This window comes from Sander vitreus, chromosome 7 (genome assembly GCF_031162955.1).
Source record: "Sander vitreus isolate 19-12246 chromosome 7, sanVit1, whole genome shotgun sequence".
NCBI lineage: Eukaryota > Metazoa > Chordata > Actinopteri > Perciformes > Percidae > Sander > Sander vitreus.
The window spans coordinates 11,387,674-11,400,434 of record NC_135861.1 but is presented as its reverse complement, the minus strand read 5'-3'; the positions used below and the strand labels follow the sequence as shown (position 1 = coordinate 11,400,434).

At 42.2% G+C, this 12,761-nt stretch overlaps 1 protein-coding gene across 2 annotated transcripts in view; it reads right to left on the bottom strand.

Moving 5' to 3' along the window:
* Positions 1-354: 354 nt before the first annotated feature.
* sema3b (sema domain, immunoglobulin domain (Ig), short basic domain, secreted, (semaphorin) 3B) overlaps positions 355-12,761 on the bottom strand; it is an 88,596-nt gene continuing 76,189 nt past the window's right edge. For both annotated transcript variants that reach the window (XM_078254571.1, XM_078254572.1), the window contains exons 10-18: positions 12,550-12,619; positions 12,237-12,381; positions 10,326-10,545; positions 10,125-10,216; positions 9,903-9,944; positions 4,711-4,868; positions 4,506-4,561; positions 3,142-3,281; positions 355-2,625 (exon numbers count right to left, since the gene is read on the bottom strand). In XM_078254571.1, the coding sequence (XP_078110697.1) occupies positions 2,113-2,625; positions 3,142-3,281; positions 4,506-4,561; positions 4,711-4,868; positions 9,903-9,944; positions 10,125-10,216; positions 10,326-10,545; positions 12,237-12,381; positions 12,550-12,619 (1,436 nt within the window). In that variant the 3' untranslated portion in view covers positions 355-2,112. The remainder of the gene's footprint in view (positions 2,626-3,141; positions 3,282-4,505; positions 4,562-4,710; positions 4,869-9,902; positions 9,945-10,124; positions 10,217-10,325; positions 10,546-12,236; positions 12,382-12,549; positions 12,620-12,761) is intronic.

Genomic DNA, 12,761 nt, shown 5'->3' with positions numbered 1-12,761 from the left:
TGACATCATTAAGCAGCAAAATTCAATGATATTAACGACTGTAACACTACGTTGAGAAGTGATTCTAACAGTGTATGAAGTCAGATGGAACTTGTTTTTTTGCAGATAGTGAAATGCATTGTGGGTAGCACAGAACAGCTTTCTCTGTATTTTGCCGTGCTGACTGAGGAGTCGGCAACTCGCTCATCTCATATTATTTGCATATATCTATTTATCACAAACAACATATGCAAGAACAGTGTAAAAGAGCAAGGAGTAGAATTACCGCTTAGAATACATAAACAAAATCATAGCTTCACTCATAAATATCATGCTAATATGTATGTATATATATATATATATATATATATATATATATATATATATATATATATATATATATATATATATATATATATATACTGTACTGTAGCCCAGAAACATGGGTTGTCATACTAGGGTCCAGTTCCCTCTTCATCCTCATCGTACTAATGCTTCCCACCCAAACCACCATGTTCATTAATTCTCCTTAATGTCAATGCATAAAACATTAAACACAGCCAAAAATAAAACCCAATAAATAGCTAATTTTAGTGTGAGGTTTTGGATCATGTCAAAAAGCTTCTATATGCAGTTCCGATGCTTATTATAATATTTGTGTATGTTAAAGATCCCACATAACTAACACTTGTTTAGCTGTAATGCTGGTCTTATTTGGACTTGTATTTGCTTTTGGAGCTTGACTTCTATGTCTGTATACTGTAAACATCTCATCTTTCTCTCACATCATGGAATGCCAGTAGTTTTTCCACCCCTTATTCTCTAGTGGTTTGGACCAGTAAAGCAATGTAATCATATCTTGCAAGATATGACTGCTCTCTAACCATAGCGCTACATATGTATTGTGTGATTTATTTCGCTGCAACATGTCTCAATGTGCCTACGGAAACCATTAACCACAAAAACTACTATATAATATAACCAGTTTTGCAACATGCAGTTCTGCTCCACAGGCTGCCCCACTCTGCTGGCAATCTCTACGTCGTCTGTGACTGCATTATGTAATAATAATAACGCACAACCATGTAAAAAGTGAGGTTACTGAAAATATGTGCACCGGAAGTTGATCAATGTATCTGTTTCTGTAGGAAAAATGTTTTAACAATGTGTTTATTTGTCTGCATGCTTGTGCAATCGCACATAAAGAGTTAAATGTACTTCCATTTAGAGATTAAAATAAAGTGCTACACAAGCCTTGGGTTGTTAGGTTTAAATGCATCTGAGCAGAAGGGTGCATGGAGCATGTTATGACACAGGTAGGTGACCATTACTTTCCAGTATATTCCAGTTTCTCCATTCCCTCTCATTATGCGCAGCAATTAAGTCCATCATTTTTCTACATTGTTATGAAATCTTCAGGTAAGAAAAGCAGTGAGGAAAGATCATCCAAAACTTTGGGGCTGTTTTTGTTCTGAGTGGTGTAGTCCAGAGAGTAGGTGTTCATACTGTGAGCCACTATCCACATATAACATGTGTAGCTGGCACGTAGTAGGCAAACATTAATTACCCAACAAAAGATGTGGTAATCCTGTGCGGTGAACCCATCTTCCATATACAGTCAATGGCAAAGGGAATGACAGTTGATATAAGTTTATCGCCCACAGATAAAGGTGGGTTCACTCCCACATACCTGCTTGTACACTTGATTATGGTAGTGGAACAATGTAAAGGGATCGTGCAGAATCAATTTGGACAGTAAGGCAGCACATGCAGGGGCTGGCCAGTGGGACGAGGACTCAGGGATTGGGGTACCATATAGTGGGGGCATCCATAGATAAATATACACAATAGAGGAGGTGCTGTGTGTGTGTGTGTGTGTGTGTGTGTGTGTGTGTGTGTGTGTGTGTGTGTGTGTGTGTGTGTGTGTGTGTGTGTGTGTGTGTGTGTGTGTGTGTGTGTGTGTGTGTGTGTGTGTGTGTGTGTGTGTGTGTGTGTGTGTGTGTGTGTGTGTGCGTGTATGGGTGTATCTGTATGTGTGAACACCTCCAGGAGTTCTTGGTCTCTCAGTCTCTCATCATTCCCCTTCTTTCTCCTTGTATCAGTCATTCTTCCTCCATTTCTTTGTTTACGTTGTTACTCCCCTGCGCTGCGAGGCGCCCGAGGGTTCGGTTTCCCGTCGTGGGTCCGACGGTTTCTCCCCTTCCTTATCTCCTGAAAATGCTTCCACTTCTTGTTAGCTGGGCGAACTGCAGGGCCCAGAGACGGGACGTCCTTCCCCGGAGCAGGAAAGGTCTTATCCCCTTGGTCACTGCCGGCGTTCTTTCGTGCCCAAACTTGCTCACAAATCTGGTCGACGGTGCTCAGGTTAGGGTGGTCCACAAGCTGCATGAAGTCCCGGTACCAAAGCTTTTGATTGGTCATTGGGGGTCCACCTCCACTGCGGGGGTCTAATCGGACAGGGGCGTCGGAGGGTAGATTGGAGACCGAGGAGGATGTTGAAGGTACAACTTCTAAGGTGATGCCTAGTAAGGTTTGGGTGAAGCCATGTTCCATGGCGTGGCACTGGTAGATGCCGATATCTCTCTTCAGGACACGGCGAATGAGAAGGCCTCTATCTGTCTGGAGTATGCGGTCATCTAAATACACCTGGAAAACAAAAATAATTTTCATTGAAATGTTAGAGGGGAACTAGCACTGTTGCCATTTTGTCTCATTGTACAAGTGTGTCATCGAGGAAAGCTCCATGTACATGTGTAAGTTGTTAAGTTGTGGATCTAATAGTGGCTCTAAACAGCACTAAACATGCACACACACTGCAATGAATGCACAAGTATAAAATAAAGCCCACAATTTATCAACTTGGTCAGTCAAGACATTTAGGACCAATTTTAGTCCACTCTATGGCACAACTTCTTTACAGAATTTTTCAGAACATACTGATTTAAGTGACCTTGCTTAAAAACAATGTAATGTGGGAACAATTATTACATCTGGATTTTTACCATAATCTAATAAATGTTTATACTAATTGCACGTTGTGAAAGAATGGCTTTCTGACTTCCTGATATACCTACTCCTGTAAAACCTTTTTGTGACTTTGGACAAAGTCCTTGTTAGATATTTTAGTTATAACCTCTCTCCACTCTCTACCATCCCTCTCACCTCTTCCCGTGGGTTTTGTGGATGTTTCTGGAAGGTCCAGGTGACTCTGGCCTGAAGGGATTTGGGGATACACTCCAAGAAAGTGCTGCTTCCCTCAACTCCATACAATTTCCTCTCTGCAACACGGTGCTTATGGTGGTCTGCAGGGGGAAGCAGAGACAAGGACATTATGGGGTCTGCTGTAATTAAGGACATTCGCTCACCACTGACAATCCAGGCCCAAGAAGTGAAAAGGCAAAACAAAAAAGGAGAGGGCAAGACAGGACAGGACAATGCGGAAAGGTCAAGAGAGAAATGGCTAAAAAAAATAAACAGGAAAAGACAGAATGATATGTGACAGAAAACATTTATCTGGTAATGCTAATGCTAATAGTAAACCAATGCTTACTTTGAAACAGTTTACCTGATCTATGAAGACACAATTATAAAAAAGAAAATAGTTACTGGGTCTTTTTCAGTCTTGAGTAAATGTATTTATACATTGGTATCACAAGAAAAATATGTAATTCACATTAGTTCTTAGCACAATATAGGTGTTATTACAATAGAGTCTCAGTCAATACTGAGTAATGAAAGCCTCTGTTGGCTGTTGATGGGAAAGTTCACTACCATCACACGTAATGACAGCGTCCTGTTATGTAGAACATTAGCAAATATTTGATGTGTGACACCAAACAAAGGCTCTTCTGGTCCTGGGAGTGCTTAGTCATGCATGTTGCCAATATGAGTGATGAGGTTTAGTAATGACAAAGGATCAGTGTCTATGCCCCAAATCCTAACAGTACATGTGCTGACATTTCTCCAAAATTTACAAAAATATATCGAACATCAAGACCATGATTGGGTCAGAATAAGATCAATATACAGTAAGATCAATTTTGTTTCTAGCCAACAGCACTACACAAATTATTGGGGAAACAATAAAATGACCCCTCATCAGCACTTAGGGGCAATGCGACCACATCAGAGACAATAACTCTGACCTTAATTAGTTTTACACAACCCGGCTTGCATGCCACATGTGGTAATCGTATTACTCAGGAGCTCCTAACGTTTGAGTGATTAGCCTTATTTAGTTATGTGGCAGAAAGACAGACAGCGGTAGAATGCTGGTATTGTGGTCTGGGTGACCGAGGTCACCAGGGGCGAAGGCCGGGTGGAAGAATTTGGGATCTTTTTAGGCACAGGGACAGTGAGATGTCAGATGCCAAGAGTCTCTGTGAGTCAGAACAGTCAGAGCAAAGCTTTGTTCTTATTTATTGAATACACCTCTGCAGCAGTCAGCCTAAAAACTGGCCACAGCTACCAGAGCTTTCATGTTTTCATTTTAACAACCAGACAAAACAATCGTTTTTGAATAATACCTCCAGAGCACAGGGTGTTGGGGTCTCCGTTCCTCACATCCTGGCGACGGAAACGTCTGTAAAATGAATTTATTAGAATTTACTATAAGATTTTGAATTCGTAAAGTATTTACTATACTGGCAGATACAGTAGTTTTCATTGTGTTTCCTGCTCAGCGTAATGAATAGTCATCTGGTTTGTGTCATTCGTATTTGTGTCACAGACCTCTTGGTGTTTGGCAGGTAGCGAGTACAGGATGTTCCATCCCAGGCACAGTATGGGTCTCTGGCTAGGCAGCACTCAGCACAGGCCTTCCCATACACACTGCAGCGGTGAAGTGGAACCTGGGCAATGCCTGTGTCTGAGCCCAGATACAGCTGTTGCTGTGAGGACACAGAGTGGAGGGACAAGTTTTAAAAGAGAGTTTCAGGACTTAAAAACAATCAGTTTGTACTTGTACTTTAATGTGTCTAAATTCTTTTTTCTGTCTGTGACAATTTTTTGCAATTTAAGATGCCTCCTTGTGACATTGCATTATTGATAGTAATAAATCTACTGGGCCCCATCACAGGCGCCATTCTGTAACCCTGACCGCTGCCTTTAACTACTACTCTCACCAAGCAAACAGCAGATTGGCTGCTTTACCCGGCCTTTTATCTACATTGTATCTGCTTTGGCTGAACTACCGTGGCTGGCACCCCTGGCTTGATAAGCAGTATCACCTTAATGCCATGTCCCACTCACTAGTCCAGCCATCATCCCTACTTAGCTAGCTCCACTGATCTTACAAGTAGTTACTTGTTATATCAGAAAACTCATATTAACTGGCTATACTTGGCCCAAACCCCTCAAGCCAAGGCTGTACCTTCCCTACATCATCCCTATGTCTAAGTGCTGCCTGAGCCTGTAAAACCGCCTTCCTTAGGTCCCACCTTAGCGATATAAAAAAGCTCAACAAAAAAAGGGAACCAAAATGTTACATTTTTTCGTCCATGATTTTAAGTATTTAAACATCAGCCGATTAACAAATATTGAACTGAAGTGTGAATACCAGATGGTACATAAAATGTTTGGGATTTTTTGGGTGGAACTGGTCTATATAGTGTATACTTAACCTTAGTGTTTAACCTGCCACTTTAAAGACAGCAAAGACACATGGAGCCTGTGGCAGGGCTTTCAGACTATCACAGACTATAAACCCGTGCCACAGATCTGCGACAGCAACATCAACCTCAACAGCTTCTTTGCACGGTTTGAAGCACAAAACAAGTCCACGGAAGACTCCAACACCACCCCACGATCAGGCTCTGTGTCTGTCTGCTGCCAGCGTGAAGAGGACACTCTCCACTATCAACACCCTCAAGGCAGCAGGCCCAGACAACATCCCTGGTCATGTGCTGAAGGACTGTGCAGAGGAGCTTAATGGGTCTTATAGACTAGACGCAGCCCAGCTGGCGCGTGCAAATGTGACGTCATGGGATCGCCGTGACTATTTATACCCGCGCTGGTGCTCACGACACTAGTTGCAGTCTTCTCCTGAACAGAGGTGGCGCTAATGAGCAAAGGCTACAGACGTTGCTCTTTCTACAGACTAGAAGAAGAAGAAAAAGGTAAACAACGGCAGAACTGGCAGCAGCATTGCCGTCAATGCTTCGATTTGATTCGATGACCTACTTCGTCGGATCAAGCCTTTCATTCACCATAAAATAACTAATCTTAACCTAGTAAGTTTACAAAAGAGACTTGCAGTCACTGTGAGAGTCCTGGCATCCGGTTGTCGGCGAACCCGTTCAGGCCTTCCGTTTCCGCTTTGTCGCGTGCCGCTGAAAAAAAAAGAGCTGTGCGCGACCTCGCGCCGGCAGGATATTACGTAATTTTGACGTCACGATGGCGCGCGCCACCTTGGATGCGTCTAGTGTAAAACACGCTTAAGGATGTCTTCACGGATATCTTTAACACTTCTCTGAGACAGGCTGTTGTTCCATCATGCTTCAAGGCCACCACCATCATACCTGTACCAAAGAAACCTACTCCATCCTGTTTTAATGACTACCGCCCTGTGGCACTGACCCCCATCATTATGTGCTTTGAACAGCTAGTCATGTCACACATCACATCCACCCTCCCCCCCACACTGGACCCATTCCAGTTTGCATACCGAGCCAAACGGTCCATAGAGGATACAATCTGCTCTGCCCTACACCCAGCCCTCATTCACGTGGACACAAAGGGCTCATATGTGAGAATGCTGTTCATAGACTTCAGTTCAGCATTCAACACCATAATCCAACTCATCTGCAAACTAGAACAGCTGGGGCTCAACACCTCACTATGCAACTGGCTGCTGGACTTCCTCAGTGAGAGGCCACAAGCAGTAAGAGTCAGCAACAACACCTCAAGCAGCATCACACTGAGCACAGGGGCCCCCCAAGGCTGTGTGCTCAGTCCCCTGCTCTTCACCCTGCTGATACACGACTGCACACCAACCTACAGCACAAATCACATGGTGAAGTTTGCGGACGACACAACTCTGGTGGGTCTCATCACCAAAAACAATGAGACCAACTACAGGAAGGAGGTCGACCTTCTGACTACATGGTGCAGAGACAACAACCTCCTGCTGTATGTCAGCAAGACCAAGGAGGTTGTTGTTGTTGACTTCCGGTGAGGTCACATCCAACAACCACCACTGACCATCAATGGTGCTGCTGTGGAGATGGTGAGCAGCACCAAATCCCTGGGGGTGCACATCAGTGAGGACCTCTCCTGGACCATCAACACTGCATCACTGGCGAAGAAAGCACAGTGGTGCCTCTATTTCCTCCGCAAACTCAAGCGAGCAAGAGCCCCCTCACCCATCATGGGCACTTTCTACAGGGCCACCATTGAGAGCATTGTCACCAGCTGCATCACTGTGTGGGTTGGGAACTGCACTGACTACAACAGAAAAGCCCTGCAGCGCATAGTGAACACAGCTGGAAAGATCATTGGGGCCCCACTCCCCCCTGCAAGACATATACAACACCCGCCTCACCCGAAAAGCGACCATGACTGTGAGCAACGATAGCCACCCCGCACACAGTCTTCTCAGCCTCCCACCCTCTGGGAGGAGACATAGAAGCCTCAGTGCCCGCTCCACCAGACTAGCAAACAGCTTTATCCACCAGGCTGTCAGGAAACTGAACTCTCTCCCTCTCTACTCCCCTCTCTACCCCCCCGCCCAAAAAAAAACCCTCTGGACTCTGAAGTTGCTGCTGTTGCACTGTTGCATTTTTGCACACCTTTCTGCACTACCAGACCACATCATATAACAATGTTTGCTGCTTGTGACATTCTTGTGTTTTTGTCTTGTGATCTTGTCTTTGTAATATTGTTGCCGTTTATTGTTTTATTGTTTTTGGTTTAGTGTTAGGAAAATCTGCATTTTTTCTTCTTCACCATGGAATGGTGAGAAACGAACTTTCGATTCCTCTGCATGTCTAGTATACAGTCAGGTCCATAAATATTGGGACATCGACACAATTCTAATCTTTTTGGCTCTATACACCACCACAATGGAGTTGAAATGAAACGAACAAGATGTGCTTTAACTGCAGACTTTCAGCTTTAATTTGAGGGTATTTACATCCAAATCAGGTGAACGGTGTAGGAATTACAACAGTTTGTATATGTGCCTCCCACTTTCTAAGGGACCAAAAGTAATGGGACAATTGGCTGCTCAGCTGTTCCATGGCCAGGTGTGTGTTATTCCCTCATTATCCCATTTACAAGGAGCAGACCAGAGTTCATTTCAAGTGTGCTATTTGCATTTGGAATCTGTTGCTGTCAACTCTCAATATGAGATCCAAAGAGCTGTCACTATCAGTGAAGCAAGCCATCATTAGGCTGAAAAATCTAAACAAACCCATCAGAGAGATAGCAAAAACATTAGGTGTGGCCAAATCAACTGTTTGGAACATTCTTAAAAAGAACGAACGCACCGGTGAGCTCAGCAACACCAAAAGACCCGGAAGACCATGGAAAACAACTGTGGTGGATGACCGAAGAATACTTTCCCTGGTGAAGAAAACACCATCACAACAGTTGGCCAGATCAAGAACACTCTCCAGGAGGTAGGTGTATGTGTCAAAGTCAACAATCAAGAGAAGACTTCACCAGAGTGAATATAGAGGGTTCACTACAAGATGTAAACCATTGGTGAGCCTCAAAAAACAGGAAGGCCAGATTAGAGTTTGCCAAACAACATCTAAAAAAGCCTTCACATTTCTGGAACAACATCCTATGGACAGATGAGACAAAGATCAACTTGTACCAGAGTGATGGGAAGAGAAGAGTATGGAGAAGGAAAGGAACTGCTCATGATCCAAAGCATACCACCTCATCAGTGAAGTATGGTGGTGGTAGTGTCATGGCGTGGGCATGTATGGCTGCCAATGGAACTGCTTCTCTTGTATTTATTGATGATGTGACTGCTGACAAAAGCAGCAGGATGAATTCTGAAGTGTTTTGGGCAATATTATCTGCTCATATTCAGCCAAATGCTTCAGAACTCATTGGACGGCGCTTCACAGTGCAGATGGACAATGACCCGAAGCATACTGCGAAAGCAACCAAAGAGTTTTTTAAGGGAAAGAAGTGGAATGTTATGCAATGGCCAAGTCAATCACCTGACCCGAATCAGATTGAGCATGCATTTCACTTGCTGAAGACAAAACTGAAGGGAAAATGCCCCCAAGAACAAGCAGGAACTGAAGACAGTTGCAGTAGAGGCCTGGCAGAGCATCACCAGGGATGAAACCCAGCGCCTGGTGATGTCTATGCGTTCCAGACTTCAGGCTGGAATTGAATGCAAAGGATTTGCAACCAAGTATTAAAAAGTGAAAGTTTGATTTATGATTGTTAATCTGTCCCATTACTTTTGGTCCCTTAAAAAGTGGGAGGCACATATACAAACTGTTGTAATTCCTACACCGCTCACCTGATTTGGATGTAAATACCCTCAAATTAAAGCTGAAAGTCTGCAGTTAAAGCACATCTTGTTCGTTTCATTTCAACTCCATTGTGGTGGTGTATAGAGCCAAAAAGATTAGAATTGTGTCGATGTCCCAATATTTATGGACCTGACTGTATGTGAAGAAATTGACAAAGATGACTTGACTTGACTTGATACTTAGTTTCTGTCACTTTCTTCTTCGTAGGAATGAAAATAATTTGTTAAAAGGGTAGGTGTAATAAGCTCAGGCTTCAGCCTACAGCTTTTCGGTCCCATTTGTTTCTTGTATGTTTGTTTTTTTTGAAGTATAAGCAATAATGTTATGTCTATTTATTGTTCATTACCAGTGCATTGAATGTTGTAAGTGACAAATGGCGGAAAAAAAATAATAAATTAAACTAAACTAAGTATAAAACAAACATACCCGTTTTGAGGAGATCTGCATGTCAATGATAGATGAGGCATCCTGAAGAGCAGGGGAGATACAGCAAATTAATTACCATGCTACATACAGTATTAAAAACATTTGCATTATTAAAGACATTTTAAGATGCATGAATTGCCATGTATTGTCACTCGATACACATTCAGTACATTTATGCTACAGTATATCTACAAGAAATGAGCTTGATTAAAGTTGTCTTACTTTAAAGACCTCCAGCTCTTCCAGTAGAAGCTCCTCCATGTTGTTCCAGCTCTCCTTGGGGACATTGATCACCTTCAGTACTGTCCCTTTATCTGAAATAAGAAACGCAGTCCAATTAAGTCACACATGATAACACATCAATTCATTATTTTCATGTTTGAATATAAAGTTAAGAGTTAGAATTGAATATAAGTCATTCACCTGTGCCTATAAACATGACATCATACTGTCCGTCTGCGGCGCTGACTCTGTCCACAGCAATCTGTGTGAAGCTGTAATCCACGTTAGTTCTGACGAAGACGGGCCGTCGGCTCATAGGGTAGACAGGGTTATACATCAGAGGATGGTGACGCGCAAACTGGATCACATCATCTGGGAAACCCTTTGTGGACTCAAAACTGCCGAATGTCTTGCTGGGACACTAATGGAGGGAAATAAAGAAATGTTTAATTAATTAATTAATTAATTAATATTCCAGCAGAAGGTCCTTGTTTATACAAACTTGCAGACACACACAAATGAGATACAGCCCAAAATAAGTGTTGCATATGGCTGTTGCTTACATTTAAAGAAAAAGTAAAAAAAAAAAAAAGAAAGAAAGTGTAATCTGCAGTTATTTTGCATTTTTGATTCCATTGTGGTATACAATTTACTGAACTTCAATGGTTATGCAAAATGCAAGTAAATCTGAAACATTAAAAACAGACTGTAAATACTAATAAAATAATCAAAACCAAAACCATTTCAATGCAAAATATTGTCCTGGCAATGTATGAATATGCACGTTTTGTATTTATTAAAGGGTTTACTCTACCCAAGGGTCCACTACCCAGCAATTTAAAGTACTTTTATAATCCAGCCAATCCATTCTACTGTAAGGGATTTGTTAAAGCTCTGCAGAACAGAACTGATTGAGTGTACACAGAGACTCAAATGTTCCACAATGACTAACACTTTTTTTGATGAGCAAATATGTTTTGTGTTTGCTCTGCATGTAAACTGGTATAAAATGTCTGACTTGACAAAGTCAGTGAGGTGATTATGGTGAGAAAGACTTTCATTCAAGATACTAATTATACTACAATATGCTGTAGCATTAGGCAGATTTCACACTTTTATTGTGTGTGTGTGTGTGTGTGTGTGTGTGTGTGTGTGTGTGTGTGTGTGTGTACATGAGATACGGTTTGCTCATAAAGTGAAAAAACGTTTGATCTGGTTTATGCACTTCAAACTCTGAATCTGCTTTCTATACAGTTTTGCATAATTATCTTGTACGCATGATCGGCTTCTTTCAATTTGATTCGTTCCGCTAATTTTACTACCCAGTGAGGTGATGATGGCGTGAGAGAGGGTTTACTGTAGGCCAAATACAATTACTATTCTGCAGTCATACAATAGGGATTGTTCTGCTGTAACAGCTGAAGCTCTGCATAACAAATCCTGCTGACGCTACGCTTGTGTGCTTAGCAGAATGTAAGAGTCCTAATAAGCACATATTGATTGGGAGGACTGTGGAGAGCTTCTGGATGAAATGAGGCCTAATACTGCAAGCACATGAAGTGCCTTACAGACTTACAGTATATCACAAGGATATTACATGTATTCATTGATATGACTTTGTATTTTTACAGTTCAGTGCCCCAAATGGAAATATTAGAAACCAGGCAGCAAAGGTATTCAAATCTGTTACTGAAGACCTACATATAAGTACTGTATATACTATTAATACTGGTACATTACTTGTAATATACCATTACAAGTAAAGTTCTTGCATTAATAATTTGATTTATTGTTCAAGAGTTTACTTAAGTGAAAAGAAAATGTTCACTAAAAGCACTTATTATGCAGAATGGCTCCATTCAGACTGTAACTGAATTTAATATAACTATAGCTGTCATATAAATGTAGTGTACTATAGTAAGTGTAGCATGTAAATGAGTTACAAGTTCAACATTTGCTTGTGAAATGTAGAAGCATAAAATGGAAATACCCAGTAAAGTACCTCAGAATTGTACAATAAGTACAGTTCTTCTGTAAATGTACTTTTTTTTTACCGGCGTTAGAAACTCTTGACGTTACTTTATGGATGAGTCTTGACAGTTATTGACATACCATTCCTGGGCGTGGATAGGGGACTTTTCCCTGGAAGGGGACCCACTGGTAGTTGGGCCCCTCTTTGTGAGCAAAGGGCCCCAGGAAGGCCCTCCGGATGTCATTCATGGAGTAGAGACACACAGCTGAGCCTTTAAATACACTGCTGCTGGGGGACAGGGGGAGTGGGGTTAGAGACATCAAAACACACACATACACACTTGTCCTTCTCTCCTTTCTCTTTCTGTTGGACACACACACATACATACACACACACACACACACACACACACACACACACACACACACACACACAATAAGAATGGACTCTGACCTGGAAGTAGAGAAGACAGTGTAGACCAGAGGGTTCTTTCTGTCCCTCGTCTGCAGCAGGAACACATCGCCTGAGAACACACACACACACACACACACACACACACACACACACACACACACACACACACAGTTCAGGTGGTGGCAGGTCAAAGGTTGAGAGAAAGATAAACAAAGCCCTATGGCCATGTCTACTTTAAAGACACGTTTCAC